We start from the raw sequence: 25,185 nt of genomic DNA on the forward strand, positions 1-25,185 counted from the left end.
AGAGTTTGCACAGGGGAATCCTGAGAGATGTGGGAAGAGAAAACCTGTGTTCAAGAAAAGAGTTTGGCAGACTGATGGAGGCAAGAAAGAGTTATCCTGTGTATGCGAATGAGCTTTATTTCCAAAGAGAACCATGAAACAAACAAAAGAAAAGCTTCTCTGAAGATTCCCCCCCCATAGAATCTATATATTTTAGTTCACTGACTTCTTTCTTTTTTCCTAAGCACTTGACTCAGCCATTAGAATTACTGCTTAGAGAAAAGGTCATTCCTGAAGATTAGTGAGAATCATATTGTTAGGAGCTTTGAAAAGATAAACTGAAATTTAATCCATAGAAAATTAAACAAAGTGTAGATAATCTAGATTTGGGTTAGTTACACTTTGATTGTGAGATGTTATATATGAAGTACCCCCTTCTGACAGCATCTGAATTAGCTTCTGTATTTCTATACATTATATTATTTGGATCCAGATAGTCCATTACATCTAAATTTATTTTCATTAAAAACACATGTTTTAAGAATTAAGGCCTTTGCTGAGGACTGACGATGGATCAAGTATTGTCTGAAAGAAGAATGATGGTCTATATTTGGCTACTGCTCACTTCTGTCCTAACATTCAGAAAGAAAACTACACTTTATCTTACCTTTTATAGAGAAATGTTAATTTACTTTTAAATATCTTATATGGTTTATCGTTTATAGGGAATATAACAGAGGGTTTCAAATTTATGGATGTGAACTTACAGGCCATTTCCAACTTGGCAGAAAGAAAAGGAGACCAAATGGTGTAATCCCCCAAATAAAGCATAAATCTATTATGAAGCATATCCAACAGAGATCTTGGAAGTCCAACAATAGGCTGTATCGATAACAGATTGTTTATGGTTTCTCTTCTTGACTGATTCATAGTTTGATTCACTCAACATTCTTTACTCCAGAGTCTGCATTACTACTTGAAATTATTGTAAAGGGTACCAGCTTGATCATCTGTGATGCACATCTATCAAAGGAAAATGGAGTGGTGGACAAAGTCTTAGCAGGTACATTTTCTGATGCTCCTTTCCCATAATTCTATAAGTAAGTCTTGTCTTTCTCCATGACCTGAAAAAGTTTCACTTGCTCACAGTCCCTAAAAAGGTCTCAGATGCATTGCAAGTTCTATTATTGAACCACTTTTATTATTTCATCATCATTGTTACTACAAAAGTACCCATCTATGGCAAGAGGCATTGTCCACCATGATGTGCAAATACTTTAAACATATTTGCTTCCTAATGATATTTCAAGTGGCAACACACTAGAAAGTACATAAGCCACACATTCTGATGTCTAGGACCAGGACCAAATCATTAATGGAATTGTTGTGGGGAACATCAGAGGAATTGACAAATAAGACTTCCCGTAACAGAAAATCATTAAAATTCAGTAACACTCATGTATTACTTTATAACAAAAAATATGGGAAATTAAAAATATACATACATTTGGGAAGGAAAGAGTTTTTAAAAAATGGTTGCAGTGGGGCTTTTAGACTTCTAGTTGAAGCAACTTCATGATTATGTGGAATTAAACTAAACTAGAAGAAAGAAAAAAATCTTAAAATGAGAGACACGGTAACAAAGCCACTTAGCTGCTCATGTAGAATTTATATCTGAAAGAGCAATTAAAACTCCGGGTCAGCAGCAGCAGGGCTTAACAGAGCAGCATTGCTGCCATTGCATTCACAGTTCTGCCGTTCATGCCAGAAAGGGCAGAAGGTGTCCTTTCACTATGCCAGCTCCCAGGCTGGCACACTGAAGAAGTCTGGATTGGCCCATTGCTGTCACATGACAGCGACCCATTTAGTATCCACAAGTCCTTTGCTGGCCCAGCTCTGCATCCTCCCACTCCCAAGTGCCCTATTTTTTTTGGGGGGGGGGTTACACTAGTTATCATAAACAGTAGCTTCCAACAGCCCACTGTTTGGGCAGGCGCATTGAGGTGCTGTCTGCTGGGGGAGCTCCCCTGTCAGCAGAGCCAGCAGGGATGCACACAGGGACATTTTCATTTCATCCAACCCCCTCCAGCCCAGCAGTTTGGAGGTTTGGATTGTAGTCTAAAGTAATGTTCAATGCTAGTCCTACTCAGGGTAGACCCATTAAATTTTATAGACATGACTCACTTAGGTTCATTAATTTCAATTGCCCTTTGCTTCTTTACTCATCAGTTTGTGGAATTTTCCATTAGACATTGAACTTTGTGTGAAGAGGCTGCCTACTGAAGCAGGCAACCTTTTAAAGGCAAAAACATGTTCATAGGTATATGAACTTAGATAACTCATAAAGTAGGAATGGAGAACACGTGGCCCTCCATACAACTCACAGCTCCCATCCCATCATGGTGGTCCAACAGCATCTGGAGGGCATCAGGTTTCCCATCTCTGTCATAAAGTTTTAACCGAAAAACAATGTTGTCAAAAGCCCTTTGCACAATGTGCCACAAGTGTTTGGTCTAAAAATAATTCTCTCTCCTATGAAGAGTCTATTGGCACAGGAAGGCTTACTCCCCTGTCACTCCAAAAGAGGAGACAAGGCAAGACAGGGAATGGAGTCTGACAACCTTTTGGTACCACCATGTCCATGTCAGGCAGGCAGAAGTCTGGGAGTCAAATTGGGAGAGCTGAAGCAAGGCAGGCACTGAATAGGCAGAAATGTATGTAAACACATAAGGTTGGAAAGCAGCAAGCTGGTCAGGAGAGAAGCAAGTGCAGTTGGTCTGATACGAAAACCAGTTCTGTCTTTACTTAAAAGATGGGCTGCTGTGACTGAAGAAGAGTCAAGTCAGACTCTGTGGCTTTATAGGTGAAATCCCACTGATTACTTGTGCGTGACCTGTTGATGGCAACTTACATTTACAGTTACTAAGAACATGTTACATAATGCTACAATTTCAAATAAAGTAGTGGTCTCACCAGGACTTTGGCTTCCCCCTGGGTTGAGGGCTGTTGCCATCATTCATCTATCGTACTTGCTCACTAACATCCTGTTTTGCAAGTTTTTTCACAGACTGAGATAAAGCTACAAATGTTTTGAGAATACAAGAAAAGTCAGTAACAGTAAAATAGCTATTCTTGTGGAGATTGGAGACTTGAAAGAAGGATCACCCACTTCTGTGATCTTCACTAATAAAATACAAAGGGATTTATTCAGACACATGTAAAAAGTCATGTGTCATATGAATTCAGGCAAATGCAATAGATGAACATTTTAATGGTCACTGGCCCTTCTCTGTGTTATGGATCTACTTTTCTTTTTCATTGCAGGTGTTTTGTTTTTTTTCTCTTGGACAGAATCAACTTAATGTAGCAGAACCTTGTCACACATGTAGTTGTTCAATGTGGGTTATATATATAGTTATTGCTCTGAATTTAGAGTCTGAATGCTGAATCAAAAATGCCTGGAAGGATGGTAGTAAAAAAAACATGCAGTAGGTTATCTTTGAGCACGCACAATCCTATATGTACTTACTCAGAAATAAGCCCCACCATGGTCAGTGGGGCTTATTCCCAGGTAAGTGTGTACAGATTGCAGCTGAAACGTTATGTATGCAAAAATGCTCAACATAAAAATATTACATTTGGCTACATTATCCTATTTTTAAAAAAAGTTTTAAAACATTTATACATCTGCATACTGCTAACCATATTTTTATGTACATTTTTGTCCTATTTTTTTCCAGGATTAAAAAAAAGACACACAAAAAAACAGTAAAACAGGAAAAAAAAGCACCCCCAAAAAGGGAACATTGCTGGAACATCACAGTTAGAACATTGCAAATGTGCTCAGATCTACCACAGCTGGCCTCTATTTTAGATTCTTGTACCTTTTTTTCCCAGAGAGCTGAGCTGTTTTTAAAGGAACCACAGGTCAATCAAAAGACAATCATAGAGAAGATAAGGTCCAAACAAGCATTGCTACATAAATCCAGAGAGACTGTTAATGGAGCATTGTCAATTTCATGGAAACAGCTTTCATGAAAAAGACTTTGAGCAAACGTAATAGAACAGTGCCAAATACTGGAAAAGCCCTTGTTAGTATATCCACTAGTTCATCTTCAAAACAAGCTTCATCATCCATTGTGCCAGATCTTTCCACACTTTTGCCAGAAGTACTAGGTTTAAATTCTACCATTAAAATAAACACTGGGAAAAAGAGGCCAGGGACTGTGGTAGTATCAAAACGATCAAGTACTGGAGGAATGTCTCAAGACCAGTGGGATCGACCTGTCATTCCTCCAAGAAGACCTGGCTTCAGGGTATGCTATATTTGTGGCAAAGAGTTTGGGTCACAATCTCTTCCTATTCATGAGCCAAAATGCCTAGAGAAGTGGCACATTGAAAATGATAAATTACCAAAACATCTCAGAAGATCAGCACCCGTTAAATATCAGGTTCTTCCTGGAGGATCTTATGGTACGATGGCTGAAAATGCAGCAGCTGCTCAAAGTTATCAAGCTCAGCTCCTACCCTGTCAAAACTGTGGTCGTACTTTTCTTCCAGACCGTCTTCTTGTACACCAAAGGAGTTGTAAACCAAAGACCAGTTCTGGTCCTTCAGGCTACAGGTCCTCTAAATCACTTCGACCCACAGGTTCTGGGCCTGCATCTTCCATCTCAGACAAGGTAAATTAGAAGGCATACCTATGAAAGAGCCACAATTGTTTCCATGTACAAACTTCAAGATGACATTCTGTCGCCATTAAAGTTAATGGTAAAACCTTTATTAGTGCTTTCAATAAAGCTAGGATTTCATTTCAGGAAATATAAATGAGTGAGTAGCTAAGATGCCCAGTCTAGTTTTCATGTTCTAGATAAGTTATCAACAGAGATGCAAACGTTATAGCACATAGTTTGTATAAGACAAACATCATAACAGCATTTTTTGTTGTTTGTAGTGGTGGTAGGAGTTATTTAATTAACATGAAGCTCAGTGTTAATATAAACCATATTAGACATTGGTTTTTAAATTGCTTCAGCTAACGATGGAATGATGTGTAAGTTTAAGGCCAATAACTCAATTTGTGATGCAATTTAACTATAACCACGGAGATGGCACAGATTTTCCACTGAAACTCATGAAGGAACCATAATTAAACAAACAAAAACATAGGGTCATACCACCATACAATTCTACTTGTGAAAGGATCCATGAAATCCTTTCCATATATTCTGAACATTGGTTTAATGGATGTGGACAGATGCTTGTTGTTTTCATCCTACAGGGTTTGCAAAGAATCCTTCACTTTAGCTTGCCCTCTAATTGTGATTTATTTATGGGAATTCGGGAGATAAAATATGTTCATCAAGTAGCCTATATGAGTTAAGAGGCTGTGAGCATATGCTAAGCTCGATAAATTCAATGAATCCATCCCCATGCAGTGCAGATTTTTATTTAGCATCTCTCTTAGGTTGAGTTAACATGTGCATAGTCAAACAGCATTAGATACTTTTGTCAGAGTTATTCATTTGTACTCAAACAGTGTACAAATGGACACTATATGAAAGATGTTGCTGAGTGAATTCAACAACAGATTTCACCTTTCTTTTCTGCTTGGCTTTCTAGTGAGGAAGTAGGAATTCTTTCTATAATGAACCAAGGCAGAGCGGGCCAAACTCTGGTAATGTTCTCCTGAGCAACAGTTCATGATTAGGGATACATATGCCATCCTCTTTACATTGGAATATATATTCCTGTTCTTCCCTTTCTGTTTATAAGCCACCTTTTTAAAAAAAAAAAAACAATTCCATATGAAAAGGAAAATGTGAGAGAAGACAAAGGTTTAAAAACTCATTTGTGTGATGTGATATGATATCCTATCATTTTAAATCTGAAAGTGACAAAGAAGAAAATATGGCTAAAAAATTAACAATGTTTCACATTTTTAGCTTTTCTGAACTTTCCAGAATCCTGGCCCCAACAATCCATACTGAGAATTCACAGCTTCTCCTTTTTACTTATTGACAATTTGTTGTGTACTTAGGTCACAATCTTCATCCAGATGAGGGCATAGAACTATCTGCAGGATCCCTAGAGACCTCCATAAATCTCTGTTTCTCCCACCCACCAGCACACACCTTGGTGCATGTGCTCACACAAAGCTCATGCAGTAGCAGTACACTAGAACATTGCAAGAGATCTCCAGTTGTTCATTTCTTTGAACATTAATTTACACAAGATCTAATGAGACCCATTGGCATTCTTCAGATGAGTGCATTGTGCCCTCGTGTGTAAGGATAATGCCCTTAGATTTGTGTCGCAGTGTGTAAATCCTAAAAGCAACGAGTTGTATCCAGTTGTATCTACTGTTTGTTGTGCCATCTAGATGTTGTGGACTACAACATTCATCACCTCTGACCTTTGGCCATGCTGCCTAGGGCTGATGGGAGATACAGTCCACCACATCTGGAGGCACCACATTGGCTACCCCAACTCTAGGGGTACTCTTAAGCAGAAAGCACTTACAGTAATAGCATCCCATTTTTGCCAAACCCCTTTATCCACTGGAGCCTCCCGTGACCTCTGAAAAGCAGCTCCAGAGGGTTGGGAGAGCTTTTTGGTATGATACAGTAGGTATGGTGGATCTGCAAAAAATTGAGTGCTTTCCACTAGTGGAAAACAGCACTATAAAACACAACCCATAGTTATTAAATGTAGTTGCTTATAATTTTTTATTTTTTCTGTACACTTTTTAAAGTTTGGGAAGTTAACATAGAAGTTTGAGGGCTTTCAGGAAGAGCTCTTGAACAGAAGACTTACTGAAATATTTCATGGTATGCACACTTCTGGATTGTGGGAATAAGCATTTATCTCCCTCAGCATTTCCTTGAAAGTCTTGCATTTCTTTCTTTTTTTCCTTTCCTCTGAATCTTTTCATTGGATTAGAATTTTCATTAAAGTCAGCCAGACAGAATTTTAAGTTGGGAAGGTGGCATATCTATATCATAAATCTAAACCAGCTTCAAATCAGTTTAAATGTTATGGCTTTCCGCTAAGAAATTCAAAGAACTGTAGGAGGAGGTAGGTATCTCTAACACTAAGTCCTTCCACCCTCAAAAACCTAAAGTTTCCTTTGGAAGAAACTATTAAATCGGTATCAATCAAGTTTAAATTTGTAGTATAGATTGTTGGAGAAAGGGGAAGGTAGTGGTGGATGATTGGTAGGAATGGAAGCAGTGGAAACTGCAGCTAGCCTTCCTCTACCAATGGAACCAAAGAGGAATAGAAATTAGAAGAAGATGATTATGGCATAGATATGGAAGGAAATTAGGGCTAGAGTACATCCTGGCTTGGGTGAACAGAAAGCAATGGTCCGTGCACACATGTGCATTTCCATCTCCTACAGAACAGGACAGATGTTAGATCATAACTTCCACAACATGTTTTCACACAAAGAAGTTTGGAACCTGTTCTGAAGAGCCCTCTAATAGGGCTCCTCTCTGTAATGGGAGTTCGTGAAGTCAGCTCAAAAGGATATCCATGGGTGTTCCCTCAGTTCAGCAGGGCATAGTTCCCACAGCAGGACAATAGAGTTTCCCCATTGTATTTTTATGCTAGACCTAATTTTCTTCTAATTCCCTCACCAAACATTTACTGAGCTGTAGAGCAAGCCAATGTGTCTATAATGGGTTTGTTAAGCCAAAGTTGTTGTTTTGTAATCCAGTTTGTAATGGAATGTATGGGGTCATTTGGATTAACTAAGCCCAACTGTATCTAAAGTAAACAGCCTAAGCCTATTTTACTTTGGCTATGCAAGTCAGTTTTTATATCCCTCTTCTTGGATCCTGCTTTGGACTTAATTGTTGCATGGGAAATGTTGAAAGCAATCCATAGACACATATTATCAAGTTCCTTAGGGTAAAGAAAAAGGGTGCTTTCTTCTAGAGGGAATGTTTTCCACTTCCTGTATAGATCACTTTTGATGTCTTTTTCAATGTTGTCAATATATGGGAAAAACTTCATACTGAAATTTCATTGGTTGTATCTTGCCTCTCCATTGCGGCCATCTGCTGTTTTTCCCTGTTGTATGTCTGCTTCCAAAATAAAAAAATGCTTTAGCCTCTTGTCTTTTCTCTGTCACTGTCTGCGCAGAACCAAAGGTCTAAAACTTGTTCTACACCAACCTGGTGCCATCCAGTTGTTTTGGGCTACAACTTCCATCACTGACAAGGAAATTGTAGTCCAAAATATGGGAGGGCACCAGGTTGGCAAAGACTGTTCTACTCTATCATTAAAAGTTGAACTGCTGGATCCATATTTCCCTGAATTGGGGGGTTGGGAGACTTTTGAAGCCTTTGTGCTTCCTGTCCCAATATCCAGAACTGAATTCTAGCATTACTTCATTGTACAAGTCTTTAATCACAAGAAACATAGTTTTTGTTGTGATTCCATCCAGTATGTCCAGAACAAAATCTTAATTTTAATGGAGTGCTTAGCATAGATACAGTGAGAGACAAAATGTATTATATTTGTTTCTCTGTGTCAAATAAAGGGAAGGGAATAGTGCTACAACATATAAAGTTCAGAGGAAAAAAGACTCAATAGTCAAGGGAAAACCTTTTTTCAGATCATGTAGTGGTGAAGGGTGTTAGATATAGCAACAGGGAGCAAATTGAAATTTTCGCAGGATTTATTAGAACTGGTGGGAGTTGCTTGTATGGTGGGGCTAATCATTACTAGAAACTAGAATAAAACCACTGCTTATACCACAAACATAATAAACTAGTACAAAGGACATTTTATATGTGTACACACACACACAGGCCTATTATACTTGTGTTACGATAACACCAAACCTTCAAAATGTTTATATTCTGTACCTTCTTTCCAGCTTGTGGGATTTTCCACCAATCTAAATGCTGATTCCACATATCACCTCCCCATCACCTACAGTGGAAGAACACTTTCCGACTTCCTGAAAATTAGGGTAGCTATGTATCCTACTTTATAGTGGGCGGCCCTCTGTTTGAAGGGCTGTCAGAGGGTAGTCCTCAAAATTTCAAGGGCTGCCCTATCCAAGTCTGGTTTAAAGATAAAAGTGTTAGAAGGGAAGTGTTAGAAGGCCTTGATTTTGGCCATCAACAATTAACACCTGAGCACAAGAATGAGCAGACACAAAGGTCACCTAGTCACAGTCTTCCCCACAATGGTGAGATGTACTGTATTTCTATTTAAATTATACTAATTTATACTAAATTTGCACCTACGTATATACATTAGTAAATGCAAATTGTATGCAAATCTGTCATTATTGACCTCTTTTTTGGTTAATAATAATAATAATAATAATAAATTTAATTTTTGTGTCGCCTATCTGGCCGAAACCACTCTAGGCGACGTACAACATTAAATTCAACAATACATAATAATACAATACATAATAAAATACAATGCAGTCAACAATAACCATTTTAAAAAGCGGGAGTACAGGGCCATCAATAGACAATTTTAAAACAATATAAAGAAATTAGCCCACCCCGGGGACCCCAAAGGCCTGTCCAAAGAGCCATGATTTTAAGGCTCGGCGAAATGTATCTAGGGAAGGGGCATGGCGAAGATCGAACGGGAGGGAGTTCCAGAGAGTGGAGGCCGCCACTGAGAATGCCCTCTCTCTAGTCCCCACCAACCTAGCTGTTTTCGTTGGTGGGACGGAGAGAAGGCCCTGTGTGGCTGATCTGGTCGGGCGGCTTAGTTGGTGGTACTGGAGGTGCTCCTTCAGGTAAACTGGGCCGAGACCGTATAGGGATTTAAAGGTTAAGACCAACACCTTGAATTGGGCCCGGAAAACAACTGGAAGCCAATGTAGATGAAATAACACCGGCGTGATGTGATCACGGCGGCGGCTGTTTGTAAGCAGGCGTGCCGCCGCATTCTGCACCAGTTGTAGTTTCTGGACCGTTTTCAAGGGTAACCCCACGTAGAGCGCATTGCAGTAGTCTAATCAAGAGGTGACCAGGGCATGTACCACCAGTGGGAGCTGATGAATAGGAAGGTAGGGTTGCAACCTCCGTATGAGGTGTAGTTGATACCAAGCTGCCCGGCTCACTGCCGAAATCTGAGCCTCCATGGACAGCTTGGAATCAAGAACAACCCCGAGGCTGTGGACCTGATCCTTCAGGGGCAATTTTACCCCATTAAGATTCAGGTCAGCAACACCCAACCTTCCCCTGTCACCCACAAGTAGCACCTCGGTCTTATCAGGATTGAGCTTCAGCCTGTTTCTTCCCATCCACCCACTCACGGATTCCAGGCACTTGGACAAGGTCTCTACAGCCAACTCCGGTGAAGATTTAAAGGAGAGATAGAGCTGCGTGTCATCAGCATATTGGTGACACCGCAGCCCAAAACCCCTGATGATAGCTCCCAGCGGTTTTACATAGATGTTAAATAGCATGGGAGAGAGGATAGAACCCTGTGGTACTCCACAAGTGAGGGGCCAAGGGTCTGAAACCTCATCTCCCAATGCTACCTGTTGATGCCTGTCAGAGAGAAAGGAACGGAACCATTGTAAAACAGTGCCTCCTATTCCTAATCCCCCCAGGCGATCTAACAGGATACCGTGGTCGACGGTATCAAAAGCCGCTGAGAGATCCAGGAGGACAAGAAAGGTGAATTCTCCCCTGTCTAATGCCCTCCTCATATCATCTACCAGAGCAACCAAGGCTGTTTCAGTACCATGTCCAGTCCTGAAACCCGATTGGTATGGATCTAAATAATCCGTTTCATCCAAGTGTGCTGACAACTGGTTAGCCACCACTCGCTCAATGATCTTACCCAAAAATGGCAAATTCGAAATGGGGCAAAAGTTGTTCAAAACTTGGGGATCCAAGGAGGACTTTTTTAGAATAGGTTTTATAATTGCCTCCTTGAGGGCCGGTGGCATTACACCCTCCTTCAAGGATGCATTTACCACCGCCCTGATCCCCTCGCCCAATTTCTCCTTGCAGTTCATAAGGAACCATGATGGGCAAGGATCAATCAGACAGGTGGTAGGCTTCACCGTTGAAAGTACCTTGTCCACATCCTCAGAAGGAAGAGGCCGGAACCGATCCTACTGAACCGGATTGCAACTGGTTAACTCTGGATCCTCTACTGCATCCACAGCGTACGGAATCAAGTTCTTCAGGTGTTCGACTTTATCGGCAAAGTGCCTTGCCAATTTGTCACAGGAAGCCTTTGAATGCTCCAAGGGTTCCTGAGCGACTGGACCGACCAGGCTTCGGACCACTTGGAACAGCTTCCTGGGACAGCACTCTGCGGATGCAATAGAGGCAGCAAAGAAATCTTTCTTTGTTGCCTTTATTGCCACCTGGTAGGCAGCTATTGCTGCTCTAACCTGTGTTCGAGCATCTTCAGAGCGGGATTTCCGCCACCGGCGTTCTAGTCGTCTCACCTCCTGTCTCAGACTTCGCAACCGAGGTGTATACCACGGTGCTGTCTGAATTCTGTTCAGGGGGAGAGGACGTTTCGGAGCCACCCGGTCTAATGCCCTGGTGATTCCCTCGTTCCACTCCGTCACCAGGGTTTCAACCGGATGACCTTCAGCAGGTTCCAAATCCCCCAGCGCAGTCAGGAATCCATCCGGATCCATCAGGCGCCTGGGGCGGACCATTCTAATAGGTCCTTTACCCCTGCGGAGGGTGTGTGGCATCGAGAAGTCAAAATTCACCAGATAGTGTTCTGACCATGACACGGGGGTAAAAGAAATGGCCCCCAACTTCAGAACACTCCCCACCACTCCCAGGACAAATACAAGGTCGAGAGCATGACCGGCTACATGGGTGGGCTCAGTGTTACTAAGGTGCAGTTCCCAGGAAGCCATGGTTTCCAGGAAATCCCGAGGGGCTCCAATGAGAGTGGTCTCAGCGTGTACGTTAAAATCCCCCAGTACTAACAGTTCTGGGGTCAACTTTCGCACATCCGAGACCACCTCCAGCACTTCGGTCAGGGAGTCTGCCGTGCAGCGGGGCGGGCGGTACACAAGCAGGATCCCCAGACTGCCCTTCGGGCCCGACCTCCAGTACATGCAATCAACAAACTTGGTCCTTGGGAGCGGAGGTCTGGTGAACATCAAGGACTCCCGCTAGATGACTGCCACTCCCCCTCCCCACCTTCCCACCCTCGGTTGCTGCGCATAGCAGAAACCTGGCGAACACATGGCCTCAAGAGTGGGAGCTGAGGCCTTGTCCAGCCAGGTCTCCATAATACATACCAGGTCTGCACACTCATCCAGTATCATATCATGGATGACAGATGTTTTTTGTGTCACAGACCTGGCATTACATAGCAGCAATCGAAGGTCGGTAGGAATCCTGCGTCCCCCAGTTAACCTCTGGTTTTGGGCGGACCCAGAACAGGGGATGGGTATTACGCATCTATCCCCTGTTCTTCTGGATTGACATGGTTTGCCCTTAGCATCAGTCCAGCGCCTGCCGCCCAATCTTGATATAATTTGGCCCCCATCCTTCTCTGTTCCATCCCCCCTTGGTTTACACATGCCCCTATCCCTGCAGCCTAATGGACAGGCCTACCTAAGACAATAATAAAAGCAAGACCCACCCCATATACCCCGGAGACTACCAGCCACTCCTTTAGGACTGCAGTAAAAATGAAATAGTTTAAATCACAAACTATCCACTTATATGTGCAAACAATTTATAAATGCAAACATACACTCATTCACAACACACACTCATATGCACACTCACTCCTCCAATTCAAACCAACACGTCAGACATAGTCCTGTACTCTGTGCAACGTCGGCAATAGCAGCTCTCCTTGGGCAGCGACGATATTCCTCCTCCGACGATGTTCCTCTTCCAGCAGGCAGATGGTCTCCCCAAGCTACCCCCAGCCAGCCAGCCTATAGATCCCTCCGAGGAGGGACAGATGGAAAAAGGAAACTAGCCCCAGCTGGCTGGAACCAGGGACCTGGTCCTGCAAGGTGTGGCACCTGCCAACAACAGCAGTCCGACAGGGAAGGGCAGTGATGATAACAGCTCTCCCTCCCTGCACCGTGGCGATGTTCCTCTTCTTAAAAGTAAAAAGAGTAGTTGGCCATATTTGTTCTATCACAGCTCATCTCCTGCTTATCCCTGCTTCCTTTCAGAAAACACATTGCCTGAAGAATAGGCTGATAACTAGGTGTAAAAACTGTAGTCCAAATGCAGATTCAGAACTAATTACTGCAAGGAGCCCCAGCTGCCGTTACATCCATGCCAAACAGAAGCTTGTCTTTCAGGTCTTTCAGGTCGCCATTTTCATCTGCTTTTAGTTTTATCTCCAAAGTCTCCTTTCTGCCCTTAATAGCCGTAAAATAGGCTAAAATTTATAGAAGCAGAGGCTTCAAGGACCCCATTAAATCAAGAGTGCCAGACAAGAATCTTCCAAGAATCTTCTTAGAAGTAAGTAGAAGTTACAACTTACGTAGATTAGTGCCAAGCCGGACCGACAGAGATAAGAAGTGGAGAAGGCAGTAGTTATTCTTAAAACATCTCTTTCATGCTTTCCTTATCAAGCAGAGAGAAGCTCCTACATCCAGATCACTCAGGTCCTGTAATTAGTTATAGTCCTGGGTCCTATAATAAGTTATAGTTTCAACACTGCGGAGAGCACTGGAAACATGTCTGTTATGCATTTACTATATTTTGCTAATGTGTTAAGAGGTCACCTTACTCAGAAGCTCAAACATTTGGAGACTAACCTTGGACTGACTTATTCTAGATGAATTAATGCATGCAGATGAAAGCCAGTTTAATTTGGTTTTTCCCTTATACATAATGTCTGTCTACTGAGGAATGCTAGTTTGCTCAGAAAACAAATGCTGACCTGAAGCAACTACCACTGCTGCCGCTGCTACTACTACTACCACTACTATGGCTTAAAATATGAAACTTGCTCCATATCAAGTAACTCTGGATTGATGGCGACTCTATAAAGCGCTTTTGTAACGTTTGTCCAAAAGAATGAAATATGAACATCCTTTTAACTGAATCAAATACAGTCAATATGAATATTCAACGGCTTAATGAACAATCCTAACATAGGAAGCCAACATAACTTACTCTGGTGTAAGTTGCCCCTATTCCTAACACTGTTCAAAACCCCCTGGGAGGGAATACTGCCAGCTGAGCAGGCCAATTAAGTGTGAGACAAAGTTTTAAGGATTGGTCCCTAGGTCACATGACTGAGCGGAACAGGGTCTGGAATAGTTCCTCCTAGTCCTGTCCTGATCCTGGAACACCCCTTTTTGGTGACTTACACTGGCATTAATTACGCCAGCTTAAGTTCCTCAGGCTGAGCTTTAGCTAAGCTGGGGTGAGGGTCTTACACCAAAAGCCCAAGATCCGCCAAATCCAAACTTTCTCATCCCAGCAGATCTTGGGTTTAGGTTGTGGTGTTAATCACAAAATATTTAACATCTCTCAAGCAGCATGTATTATTCACTGGCTAAAATGCTTTCTCCCTTCTCTTCTTCTGACACATTTGGATTTTCTGCATTCTTTCAAGTGTGGGAAACCAATTCACATTTTAAAAGGAGAAGAGGCCATATAGCTCAGCAGAACTGGGGTCCCCCGCATGGCACCCACAGGCACCTGCCAATGCTACCTGCCACTCTTCTTTTTAAAGTCTTTGTTTAAAAAGGGGGGGAGTTGTTACATTGGGTGACTGCTGGGCTAACTGAAATGAAGAATTCAGGCCTCTAGCTGCTACTGTTTTCTTTCCACAGAATCCTTCTTGGCCCCATAGAATAGGTAAGTTTGAAGGAGCCTATAAGGCCATCAAGTCCAACCCCCTGCTCATTGCAGGAATCCAAATCAAAGCATTCCCGAAAGATGGCTGTCCAGCTGCCTCTTGAATGCCTCCAGTGTCAGAAAGCCCACTACCTCTCTAGGTAATTGGTTCTATTGTCGTATGGCTCTAACAGGAAGCTTTTCCTGATGTTCAGTCGAAATCTGGCTTCCTGCAACTTGAGCCTATTATTCTCTGTCCTGCACTCTGGACGGTCAAGAAGAGATCCTGGCTCTCCTCTGTGTGACTGTCAGCTTCGGGGAGGTGATAGCTGGGCCGTAAACTAATTAGCCGGCAGTTAGCTAGGTCGAAAATCTGCCACGGCTAGGCAGATAACAGGAACAGGACAAGGGAAGGTCAGAGGAGAGTTTCCAAGCAACATACCAAAATCAGTGTCCAAAAGCGCAGTCAAGGAAAGCTGGGTCCAGTGAGCCAAGAGTTCAGTCCGAGGGTCTGGGTTCTAGAAGCTAGGTCTCACGTGGAGGTCACGACCGATGTTGTAGTCAGCAGCCTGCTGCCGTCACAAACTGCCTTTTAAATCCCACTCCCTAAGACAGGTGCAGGTAATCGCCCTCCCGGCTTCTAAGAGCTTGCTTGTCTTAAACGGTCAGACCGATGGCGTTGTTGCAATACTCAATGGTGTCTTCACTCTGTGTGTGGGGGGGAAGCCTCCTGTTCATTCCCTGAATTCGACTGAGGTGCTTCAGCCGTGTCCTGGACACTCTCCACTGAGAGAGAGCTGGAGCTGTGTCCTCAGGGATGCTTGTTCCTTCTCCTGGGTCTGCTGCTGCTGCCCCCGAGTCGTCGTCCTCCTCCTCTGAGGAGTCCTCTGAAAGGGCCATGACAACCTTTCATGTACTTGAAGAGTGCTATCATATTTCCCCTCAGTCTTCTCTTCTCCAGGCTAAACATGCCCAATTCTTTCAGTCTCTCCTCATAGGGCTTGGTTTCTAGTCCCGATCATCCTTGTTGCCCACCTCTGAACCTGTTCCAGTTTGTCTGCATCCTTCTTGAACTGCGGAGACCAGAACTGGATGCAGTACTCAAGATGAGGCCTAACCACTGAATAGAGGAGAACTAATACTTCACACAACTTGGAAACTATACTTCTGTTAAGGCTGACTGGTCTGTAGTTCCCCAGTTCCTCCTTCTTGCCCTTTTTGAAGATAGGGACAACATTAGCTCTCCTCCAGTCATCCGGCACTTCACCAGTCCTCCATGATTTCGCAAAGATAATAGGCAGTGGTTCTGAGAGTTCTTCAGCCAGTTCCTTCAATACTCTAGGATGCAGTTTATCAGGCTCTGCCAATTTGAACTCATTCAAAGTGATTAGGTATTCCTTGACCATTTGTCTATCAATCTCAAGCTCCAATCCTGCCCCTTCTACTTCATGTTTCCCGATGTTTTGGGAGAAGACTGAGCCAAAGTAGGAATTGAGCACTTCTGCCTTTTCTTTGTCATCTGTTACATTTTGCCATCCTCATTGAGTAGCTCTGCCACCATTTCTTTTCTCTGTCTGTTTTGTTTTTTTTAAATGTTCTTAATGCTGTTTTGTTTTAATGTATTTTAAGATCTGTTTTTATGATGTTTTAAAGTGTTTTAATGCTTTGTTTGCCGCCTTGGGCTCCTGCTGGTAGGAAGGGTGGGATACAAATTAATTAAATAAATAAATAAAATACTATGGACATACCTGAAGAAAGCTTTCTTGTTGCTTTTAGCATCTCTCACTAACCTCAGCTCATTCTCAGCTTTAGCCTTCCTGACACCATCCCTGCAATTCCATAATACCTGCCTGTACTCTTCCTTTGTGGCCTGGCCTTCTTTCCACTTCCTGTATGTGTCCTTTTTCGTTTTCAGGTCATTTCTAAGCTTTTTGTGACGCCACATTGGCTTCTTCTGCTGTTTTCCCCTTTTTTCCTTGTTGGAATTGCTTGCCATTGCGCTTTTAGAATTTCCTTTTTTAGAAACTCCCACCCATCTTGGACTCCTTTTCTCATTAGGGTGGCTTGCCATGGAACAGTACTTACAATTGTTCTGAGTTTATTAAAATCAGCTTTTCTGAAGTCCAGGGTGCATGTATGGCTATTCTCAGCTTTTGCTTCTGTGAAAATCAGGAATTCAAGTATGGTTTGTCACTTTCCCCCAGAGTTCCCGTAGCTGCCCCTTCATCTACCAAATCACCTCTATTGGTTAGAATCAAGTCCAGGATAGCTGATCCTCTGGTTGCTTCCTCCACTTTCTGTAGGAGAAAGTTATCTCCAACACAAGTCAGAAATTTCTTGGAGGGGCCGTGTTTGGCAGAATTTGTCTCCCAACAGATATTGAGATAATTGAAATCCCCCATTACTACTACATCATGCCTCCTCGAAACATTGGCAATTTGCTTTTCAAAAGTTACATTCTCGTCTTCTCCCTGATTGGGTGGTTGGTAGTAGACTCCAAGCACCACATTCCTTTTATTACTTGCCCCATTAATTTTAATCCAGATACCCTTGGTGGAGCTACCAAACTCATCTTCCTGTATTTCTGTGCAGGGATATATATTTTTAATATATAGTGCGACTCCACTTCCCTATTTATCCCTTCTGTTCTTTTTGAACAAGTTATATCCTTCAATTGCTGTATTCCAGTCATGGGACTCATCCCACCAAGTTTCAGTTATACCTATCAAGTCATAATTACCCTCTTGTATTATTGGCCCAAATGCTGTCTGCATAACAAAGGACAGGGCAGGGCAGCTGGAAGCCTGTGTTTTGTTTTGCAGCCTCCCCCTAAAACTCTTGGGAAAATGAAACCTGCCACTGGCTGGTACATTTTATGAATAGGCTAACCACAGGGGCATGTTTTGCCTATCTTTGGGGGGGAGGGTTGCCTGCTTTTTGTTTTGCCCTTACATATTGCTTTGTTGTGGGCAGGGGTAGTATTTCGCCTTTTTTGTTTGTTTGGAGGGGTGTTTTGCCTGCCTTTTTTATTTTGTTTGGAAGATATGTGCATTGCCTGTGTTTTCTTTTATTTTGCTTTGTGTTTTCTTGGCTGACAGTTTGCCTGCTTTGTTTATTTGACTGTATGAATGCCTTTTGCCTGCTTTTTTTGTTTTGCCTGTATTGTTTGTTTTTCTGGTATGTGCATGTGTGTGTGCTTGCTTTTGATGTCATTGTTTCTTTGCTGGGGGTGGAAGTGTTTTGCTGTGGATTTTCTGTTTGTTTTGGAGTGTGTGTGTGGCTGTTTGTCTGTTTGGGATGTATTTTTCTGAGAACTATCAGTTTTCCTTTCTGTGAAATAGTTATTTGGTGCTTCCCACAACACTTTCTTAGTTTTCCAAATGCACCCCTCAGTCCCAAAAAGTTGGGGACTCCCAGACCCAGTGCCAGCAGGCAGCCAGATTGGACACTTACTGAAGGCCCCTTAGGGGCCCCTCCTTAGGCTGGAAGAGTGGAGCTTCTGCTCCGCAATCTGTGCAAGCATCAGGTTACAGCGCACAGTGACCCAACACTATTGTGACTGTGGAGCAGGAGCTCCACCCTCCCAGCCAATGCAAGCAGTGTGGGCTTAAATAGGCCCACCTGAACCTACTTTCTGCAACAGCGCAACAGCGCACTGTGTGCACATGATTGCCATCACCCAAGTTGACAGGGGTTGTCCTTAAGGAGTGTGCGCATGGCACACTAGCACACTGATGCAGCAACATGTGAAATAGGTGAGACAGGTGGGCCTATTTAAGCCCACACCACCTGTATTGGGAGGAGGCTCGGGAAGCATGATGACAAAGGCCCAGCACAATCTGGTGCCCAAAAGCCCAGTTATGCTGGTGCCTGCCCTGGGGACTCCTATAGCAGAAGAGCTCATGCCTTGCATTTGTAAGATCCCAGATTCACTATCAGCATCTCAGTTAAAGGCTCTTTAGTAAAAAAAACAAAAAACAAAAAACATGTGAAATACTACATACCCAGGCCCCTAAAAAATTGTTGCCAATCACAATGGGGAGTCCTAGGCTAGATACACAATGCTCCAGTTCATTTTAAGGCATCTTAAAGTACACTTTGAAAAAGGTTATACAGAAACAAGTTACAAATTGTTGCAATAACTCAGGTAGCTGTGACCTTGATTCATTTTCTTACTAAAGTTATATTAAAGATTACCCATCATGTCCAAAGTAGATTTCATAGGACAATTTCTTCAGAAAGAGGCCACCTGAAAACTTGTAATACTAGCCAATCTGAAAGCTTTTAATATTATGCAATCTAAAAGAAATATAGTAATAGGTGTGACTTTTCGGCCAGGAATTAGCAACTACTAGCCTCTGAATCTGTATTTTGCAGGCATTCGAATGTATTATAAAGCAATTTTTTTTAAAAAAACAACACAACCTGCATCTGCATCGTCCACTTTGTCAGCAGGATTCTTTTTAACAACAACCCCCTGCAATTTAAATTATTTTCTAAATTTAATTATCTGTTTTAACTGAACCTGTCTACAGCCTGCAGTGATACGGCGGCCCCCAACAGTTATTTGTTACATTTGTGGCCGAGAGTATGGAACTCAATCTATAAGCATCCATGAACCGCAGTGTCTGAAAAAATGGCACATCGAGAATGATCAACTGCCAAAATATTTAAGACGACCAGAACCAAAAAAGCCAGAGATCAAATCCATAGGAGGTAAGTTACCATCTTAAAAGATCAACGCAGAGATGGAAAGGGAAGGGACAGCATGAACATTCGTTAAAATGTCACATGTAATTTTTACTTTGGCTCATCAAAGTGATGCCATTTACCTAGTTTTAAAGCTTCTATTGTCTCATTCAAAGAAATCAATGGAATATATTTTTGAAGACAGTCTTACATAGGCCAGACTCATGAACACCTTAGTAGAAAACAAATGGCATTTAGATCCACTAAGTTCTGTGGCACATGGTCTCCCAGCACCAATGGTGCCACCAGCAACAACTGTAGGGCAAAACTCCAGAGCCTACTGAGAGTCAAGAGGACCCCCAAATGCAACACAGTTAGCTTAACAACATGTTGAAAAAAAGCAAACCACATCACCATCTAAAGAACACACCTTCCCTGCCACCAGACAGTTATGTCCAGAGTCTAAAATCGCCTAATTGCTCCATTGACCACACAAACATTGAGCTGGCAAAAGGAAAGTTGATATTGCCTTGAATCTGGAGAGGGTTTACAGTGGATCAGTATATGCTACAAAATGATGCAGCAGAGTCATAGCAGCAATGAGCTGTAAATATCTTTACCCTTCTAGCCTTTGGAGGCTTAGAAGGCAATTGCTTCCAACCTTTCTGATTCTACCATTTGAAAGAGGAACATCTGGTTTTTCATACTTTCATACAGATCAGACAACACCAGAACAACACTGACCTAACCTGAGGCTATTTATGCAACATTTGTGTTGCCCCACATTGTTACAGCACCACTTGGTTGAGAATCAGCCTACACATTTGTAACATTCTTCACTACAAATACATCCAGTATACAACAGCAGGGATACCTATGTAAAACAAAAAGAGACAAAAACAAAATGATATTTAAAACTGTATAACAGTTTTCCATGATTACAGTGATTAACACAAAATAAATACTGAAAACCACAGAGGCATTACAAACTTTGGGGAATAGGGAATGAAATCCTAGCCAGGTTTTACAACCATATCTTCTAGCAAGGCCTCTAAATAATGGGAGTCTTCCAAAACTAGCTAGAATCTGTTGCAGATTCCACTCTTATCCTTAAAAGCTAATTGTGGGTTTCTCACAGGATTTCACCTGGGATAAAATCCCCCCTGAAAGTCTGTAAACAACCTTAACTGATTGCTGATTTAAAATGCCTTGCATGGATCACAGGGAAACAATTCTGTGTGTGCCCACCCATGTGATAAGTTGTTACTAATCTTTCTCTTTGTGAGAGGGCGTAGTCCCAGTCGCCCTGAGGCAGTGATCCAACCATTCCTGAAAAAGCCCATCGTGTACCCATTGGTTTGTGACAAATACCACCCGGTTGCAAATACCTTTTTAGGGAAGGTGATCGAGAGGGCTGTGGTGCAGCAATTGCAAGTACTCTTGCATTAAACAGATTATCTTGACCCATTCCAATCTAGATTCAGGCCTGGTTATGGGACTCAGTCGGCCTTGGTTGTCCTTGGTCGCCCTGATGGATGACCTTTATCAGGAGAAGGACAGGGGGAGTGTGACCCTGCTATTCTTATTTGATCTCTCAGTAGCTTTTGATACCATTGACCATGGTATTCTTCTGGGCCAAGTTGGTGAGATGGGTATTGGAGGCACTGTTTTACAGTGGTTCCAATCCTATCTCCTCCAGAGTTGCTTTCAGAGAATAGCATTGGATGATTGTCTTTCGACCCCTTGGCAGTTGTCCATCTTGCCCCCAATGCTGTTTAACATCTATATGAAGCTCTTGGGAGCAGTCATCTGGAGATTTGGGTGAGCTATCAGCAGTACTCTGATAATACCCAGTTCTATTTCTCTGTAACATCTAAATCGGGAGAGGCTGTGCAAGCGCTGGCCCAATTCCTGGACTTGGTGGTGGGCTGGATGAGGCCAATAAACTAAGTTTGAGTCTTATCAAGATGGAGGCACTGTGGGTTGGTGGTTCCTGAGTTCAGATAATTGGTCAATTGCCTGCTTTGGATGGTGTTGTACTCCCTCTGAAAGAGCAGGTTCATAGTCTGGGGGTGCTCCTGGATCCATCTTTGTTGCTAGAGGCCCAGGTGACCTCATTAGCTAGAAGCACATTTTTCCAGCTTCAGCTGGTAAGGCAGCTGCAGCCATTTATGAACTGGGAAAGCCTGACCACTTTTCCCACACACTGGTAACCTCCAGGATGGATTATTGGAATGTACTCTATGTGGAGCCCTTGAAGTTAATGTGGAAGCTGCAGCTGCTGCAAAATGCAGCAGAGCGACTGCTCTCTGGGGCAGGGTATTGCCAACATATTACCCCTCTGCTGAAAGAATTGCACTGGCTGCCCATTAGCTACAGGACTAAGTTCGAGGTTCTGGTTTTGGTGTACAAAGCACTATGCAGCTTGGGAAGGGATACCTGAAAGATCATCTTACCCATTATATACCCAGTCGATCACTGTGCTTTGCACATGAGGGCCTCCTGCAGATACCATCTGATCAGGAGATCCATTCTGCACAACATAGGAAGCAGACCTTTAGTGTAGTGACACCAACACTTTGGAATTCCCTCCCCTTAAATATTAGACAGGTGCCATTGCTGTTATCTTTTCAGTGCCTACCCAAAAACTTCTCTTCCAACAAGCCTTTTAAATTGAGACCTTATCCCAATCTGTGTCTGTGCTGGAATTGCTTTTTAAGATGTTTTAAAGTTGTTTTTTAAAGATGTTTTTAAGATGTTTTGTTTTAATATATTTTAAAGTATTTTGTTTCTAGGATGTTTTAAAGTACTTTTGGTATCATTGTTTGCCACCCTGGGCTCCAGGGTGGGATATAAATTTAATTAATAAATAAATAACAGGGGGCAGACATGTTACTGTTCACTGCATGAATGGAGTCTACAGAAAACTGTTTGGGTCTAATATGGTTAGAGCAACCAAGTTGGAAATTTGTAAGCAGAGACCATGCAGTAAGACATCCTCAGCTTTCACCCTTTGTTTCTAGAGCAGGCCCAACTACATCTTGTACCACAACTTCCTGTAATATTAGTCTTATGGCTTCTTATCTGCTGGGAAACACCGAAGGAAACAGAGAAAAAGGGAGAACCTGACCCTTCTCTTGCCCCCTAATGAAGTCCCCTCCTCCACCTGATTTACCCTGATCAGTATTGTGAATCCCTATTTGTGTTGCAAAGATGGGACTGGAACCCTAAACTCTATGTGGAGGGGAAAGCAGTTCAGGGAGGGAAATGACTAGCAAGGGAAGGGTTAAGCATCCACTTTTCCATCATGAAGCACTTTCTCTCAAAGATATTTTGCAATGGAGAAGGGGCCATCAGGCTAACGTGGCTACAGTGTAATGTGTAGTTAGGCCCTGAATGTTCCAAAGTATACAGAGTACACATTCATTTCCTGCAAATACTTGCTTCAGCCAAAAAAGGAACACCAGTTGGTTGCTCATGTAGTGAAAAGGAATATTAGGAACACAAGCATTAAGACCTCAAAGGTTTACTCTTAGATGAAGCACTGAACATGAATCACATCACAGCTCTATCACTTCTTATGGAAAAATCTATATTCTTGCCTCTCATATAAACAACAGAGTTGTGTTGTGTTTTGTTTTTGAGCATAGGCTTTAAACAGATTTGGGCTCAGTGTCTGAACACTTAAAAGTTACTGCCTAAAGTACCGTACCTTTTGGCAAAGGCAAACCACTTGCTGTTTCAAATAAAGCTCTATCATTTTCTCTCTGTGTGCTGCCAAGGAGGATTACAAGATGCGGATGCTGGTGCAAGCTTACACAATTTTAGCTCAAGGTAGCTCTGTGAAAAGGAAAAGGGCTTAAAGCCCATTTTATAGCAAAAGACAGGGCAGGGTTTTTGATAGAAATTATTTGGTTTAACATGCATTTCAGCTGCCTCAAGTCTCTGGTCTTAATTGTAGATAAAGCCCCAGCTGAAATGAGGGTGCGGATGAAAGGGATTTGAACTTAGGTTTGCTGATTTTTGCCTGTTGGGTCTTTGTGTGAGCTTCACTTGAAGTTACCTAAAAGCAGTTTTGAAAGAATGGGACTCTGTACCCTAAGGACAGCAATAGGAGGGAGTAATGAAATATAGAACACCCTGGGCTTTCTCTTCCATCTCCTGGGTCAGATCATTTTGGCTTATTAGAAAAGATTTGTAAGAAGGCCAAGTGGTAAAACTCACTGATACTTAAGTGTAGGCAAATGTGTTAATAATTAGTTAAGAATGTGTAACATAGCACATACTGAAATGCTTTTTCCACGCATGCAAGATGATTCAGTTTGTAGTTAACTTTATTTGACCCCAGAGACAATAAGCAGAGTTTCTGTGAGTTTTCTCTCTCTCTCGTAAGGACTGTGATTTAGTTAAAACTGAAAGGCTCAGTCAACAGGTATTTCCTGAAAATATTTTCCATAAAAGCTGAATATAGTTCTCCAGAATGAAAACTGATATTTTTCTCTTTTTAATTTTCCAGGCAAAGGTTACTATGATCTTGATGCTTTAAACGAGTGTGCCTGGCAAAGTGCCCAGAGCCAGTTAGTTCCATGCAATATTTGTGGTCGTACCTTCCTGCCAGACAGACTGATCGTCCACCAGCGGTCATGTAAACCGAAGATACCAAAATAAGATGCTCCTCCTTTCAATCCAAAGTCCTAAAGAACAAAACCCCTCTCTGACCTATATATTGGAGGTCTCAGCACTGAAGAATCATAGCACCATGTAGAATCAAATTCCAAACTTGCCCTGTGTTCGTTTCTGAATATTGATTATGTAGGTAAAATGTAGGGCATGCCATTTCTAATGGTGTTTTGCAACAGTGGTATTGACCATGCAGTCCATAAAGATGACCAGAGTTCATCTCTAGCAGTCTTCAGAATAGACGGAGGCCTTAAGATTGCAGAGTGAATACCATTGTTTCAGGACAGTGCTCTCTGTTATGAAGTGGTTATGCATTTTCAGACCCAAGGGTTAAGTAAATCATGTGTAAAAACACTTATTCTTCCTGATGATGTTTCTGTTAAAAGGTTCTATTTGCAGCAAAAATAAGGATAATAAAAGCTTCAGCAGCCTTCCTCAAAAGTGGACATTTTGTTTGGAAGACTGAATCTCATATCTTGTTCCTCAGATATTTAATCTGTAATGTTAGAGTTTACAGGCATCTGAGCCACTTACCTTGTCTCCATAGGCTGAAGGACCTGGGATAATGGTCAAATTTTCCTCCAAGCCATTCTCAGATTTAAATGTCCAGCTTTAGGCTCTAATTTTACTGTTTAATCTAGACACCTATCTCATTTTCAGGACTCCCCACATTTCTCTACTTCCCACATCATTCACAAGTTTCTTTGTGCCTGTAATATTTACAAGATTTGAAATGAACTACAAACACTGGTTAGAAGGAACAAACTTTACTTAACAGTGTGTTGCAGCAGAACCAAGAGCTGTAATGTCCTAACTCAGACAGAGAGCTCTTCTTTCATTTTCCTGCTGGTCCCACCCCCAAACAACTATTTCTAATTCACTTGAGTTCCTACTCACATTACATCTCCCTTTTTTAAAAAATAAAAAGATAGAAACTACTGTCTATATCAAATTGGTTTTCTAATTACTCTGCCTCTTGATGTAGTAACAGGTAGCTCAGAGTCCAAAATCTTCTCTGGTATATCACTGGCACTTTGTGCTACAACTG

General features: G+C 42.2%; 1 protein-coding gene across 2 annotated transcripts; it reads left to right on the forward strand.

Moving 5' to 3' along the window:
• The first annotated feature begins 940 nt into the window (after positions 1–940).
• On the forward strand, positions 941–24,578 carry ZNF475 (zinc finger protein 475). 2 transcript variants are annotated; one of them, XM_061624812.1, is made up of 4 exons: positions 941–1,042; positions 3,720–4,661; positions 19,304–19,484; positions 23,974–24,578. In XM_061624812.1, exons 2-4 carry the CDS (start codon positions 3,999–4,001, stop codon positions 24,123–24,125), a joined length of 996 nt encoding a protein of 331 aa, XP_061480796.1. In that variant the 5' UTR covers positions 941–1,042; positions 3,720–3,998; the 3' UTR covers positions 24,126–24,578. The 2 variants fall into 2 exon arrangements, with proteins under 2 accessions (XP_061480796.1, XP_061480789.1); XM_061624805.1 differs by lacking the exons at positions 941–1,042; positions 3,720–4,661 and adding an exon at positions 12,999–13,075.
• Positions 24,579–25,185: the final 607 nt, after the last annotated feature.

This window comes from Rhineura floridana, chromosome 1, assembly GCF_030035675.1.
Source record: "Rhineura floridana isolate rRhiFlo1 chromosome 1, rRhiFlo1.hap2, whole genome shotgun sequence".
Classification (NCBI taxonomy): domain Eukaryota; kingdom Metazoa; phylum Chordata; class Lepidosauria; order Squamata; family Rhineuridae; genus Rhineura; species Rhineura floridana.

What these genes read in the sequence shown, in the direction of transcription:
- ZNF475 (XM_061624812.1), top strand. Translation starts at nt 3,999, where the DNA reads ATGGAAACAGCTTTCATGAAAAAGACTTTGAGCAAACGTAATAGAACA. An exon ending in CATCTTCCATCTCAGACAAG is followed by an intron (nt 4,662 to 19,303) that starts GTAAATTAGAAG and finishes ACCTGTCTACAG; the next exon opens with CCTGCAGTGATACGGCGGCC. An exon ending in AGAGATCAAATCCATAGGAG is followed by an intron (nt 19,485 to 23,973) that starts GTAAGTTACCAT and finishes TTAATTTTCCAG; the next exon opens with GCAAAGGTTACTATGATCTT.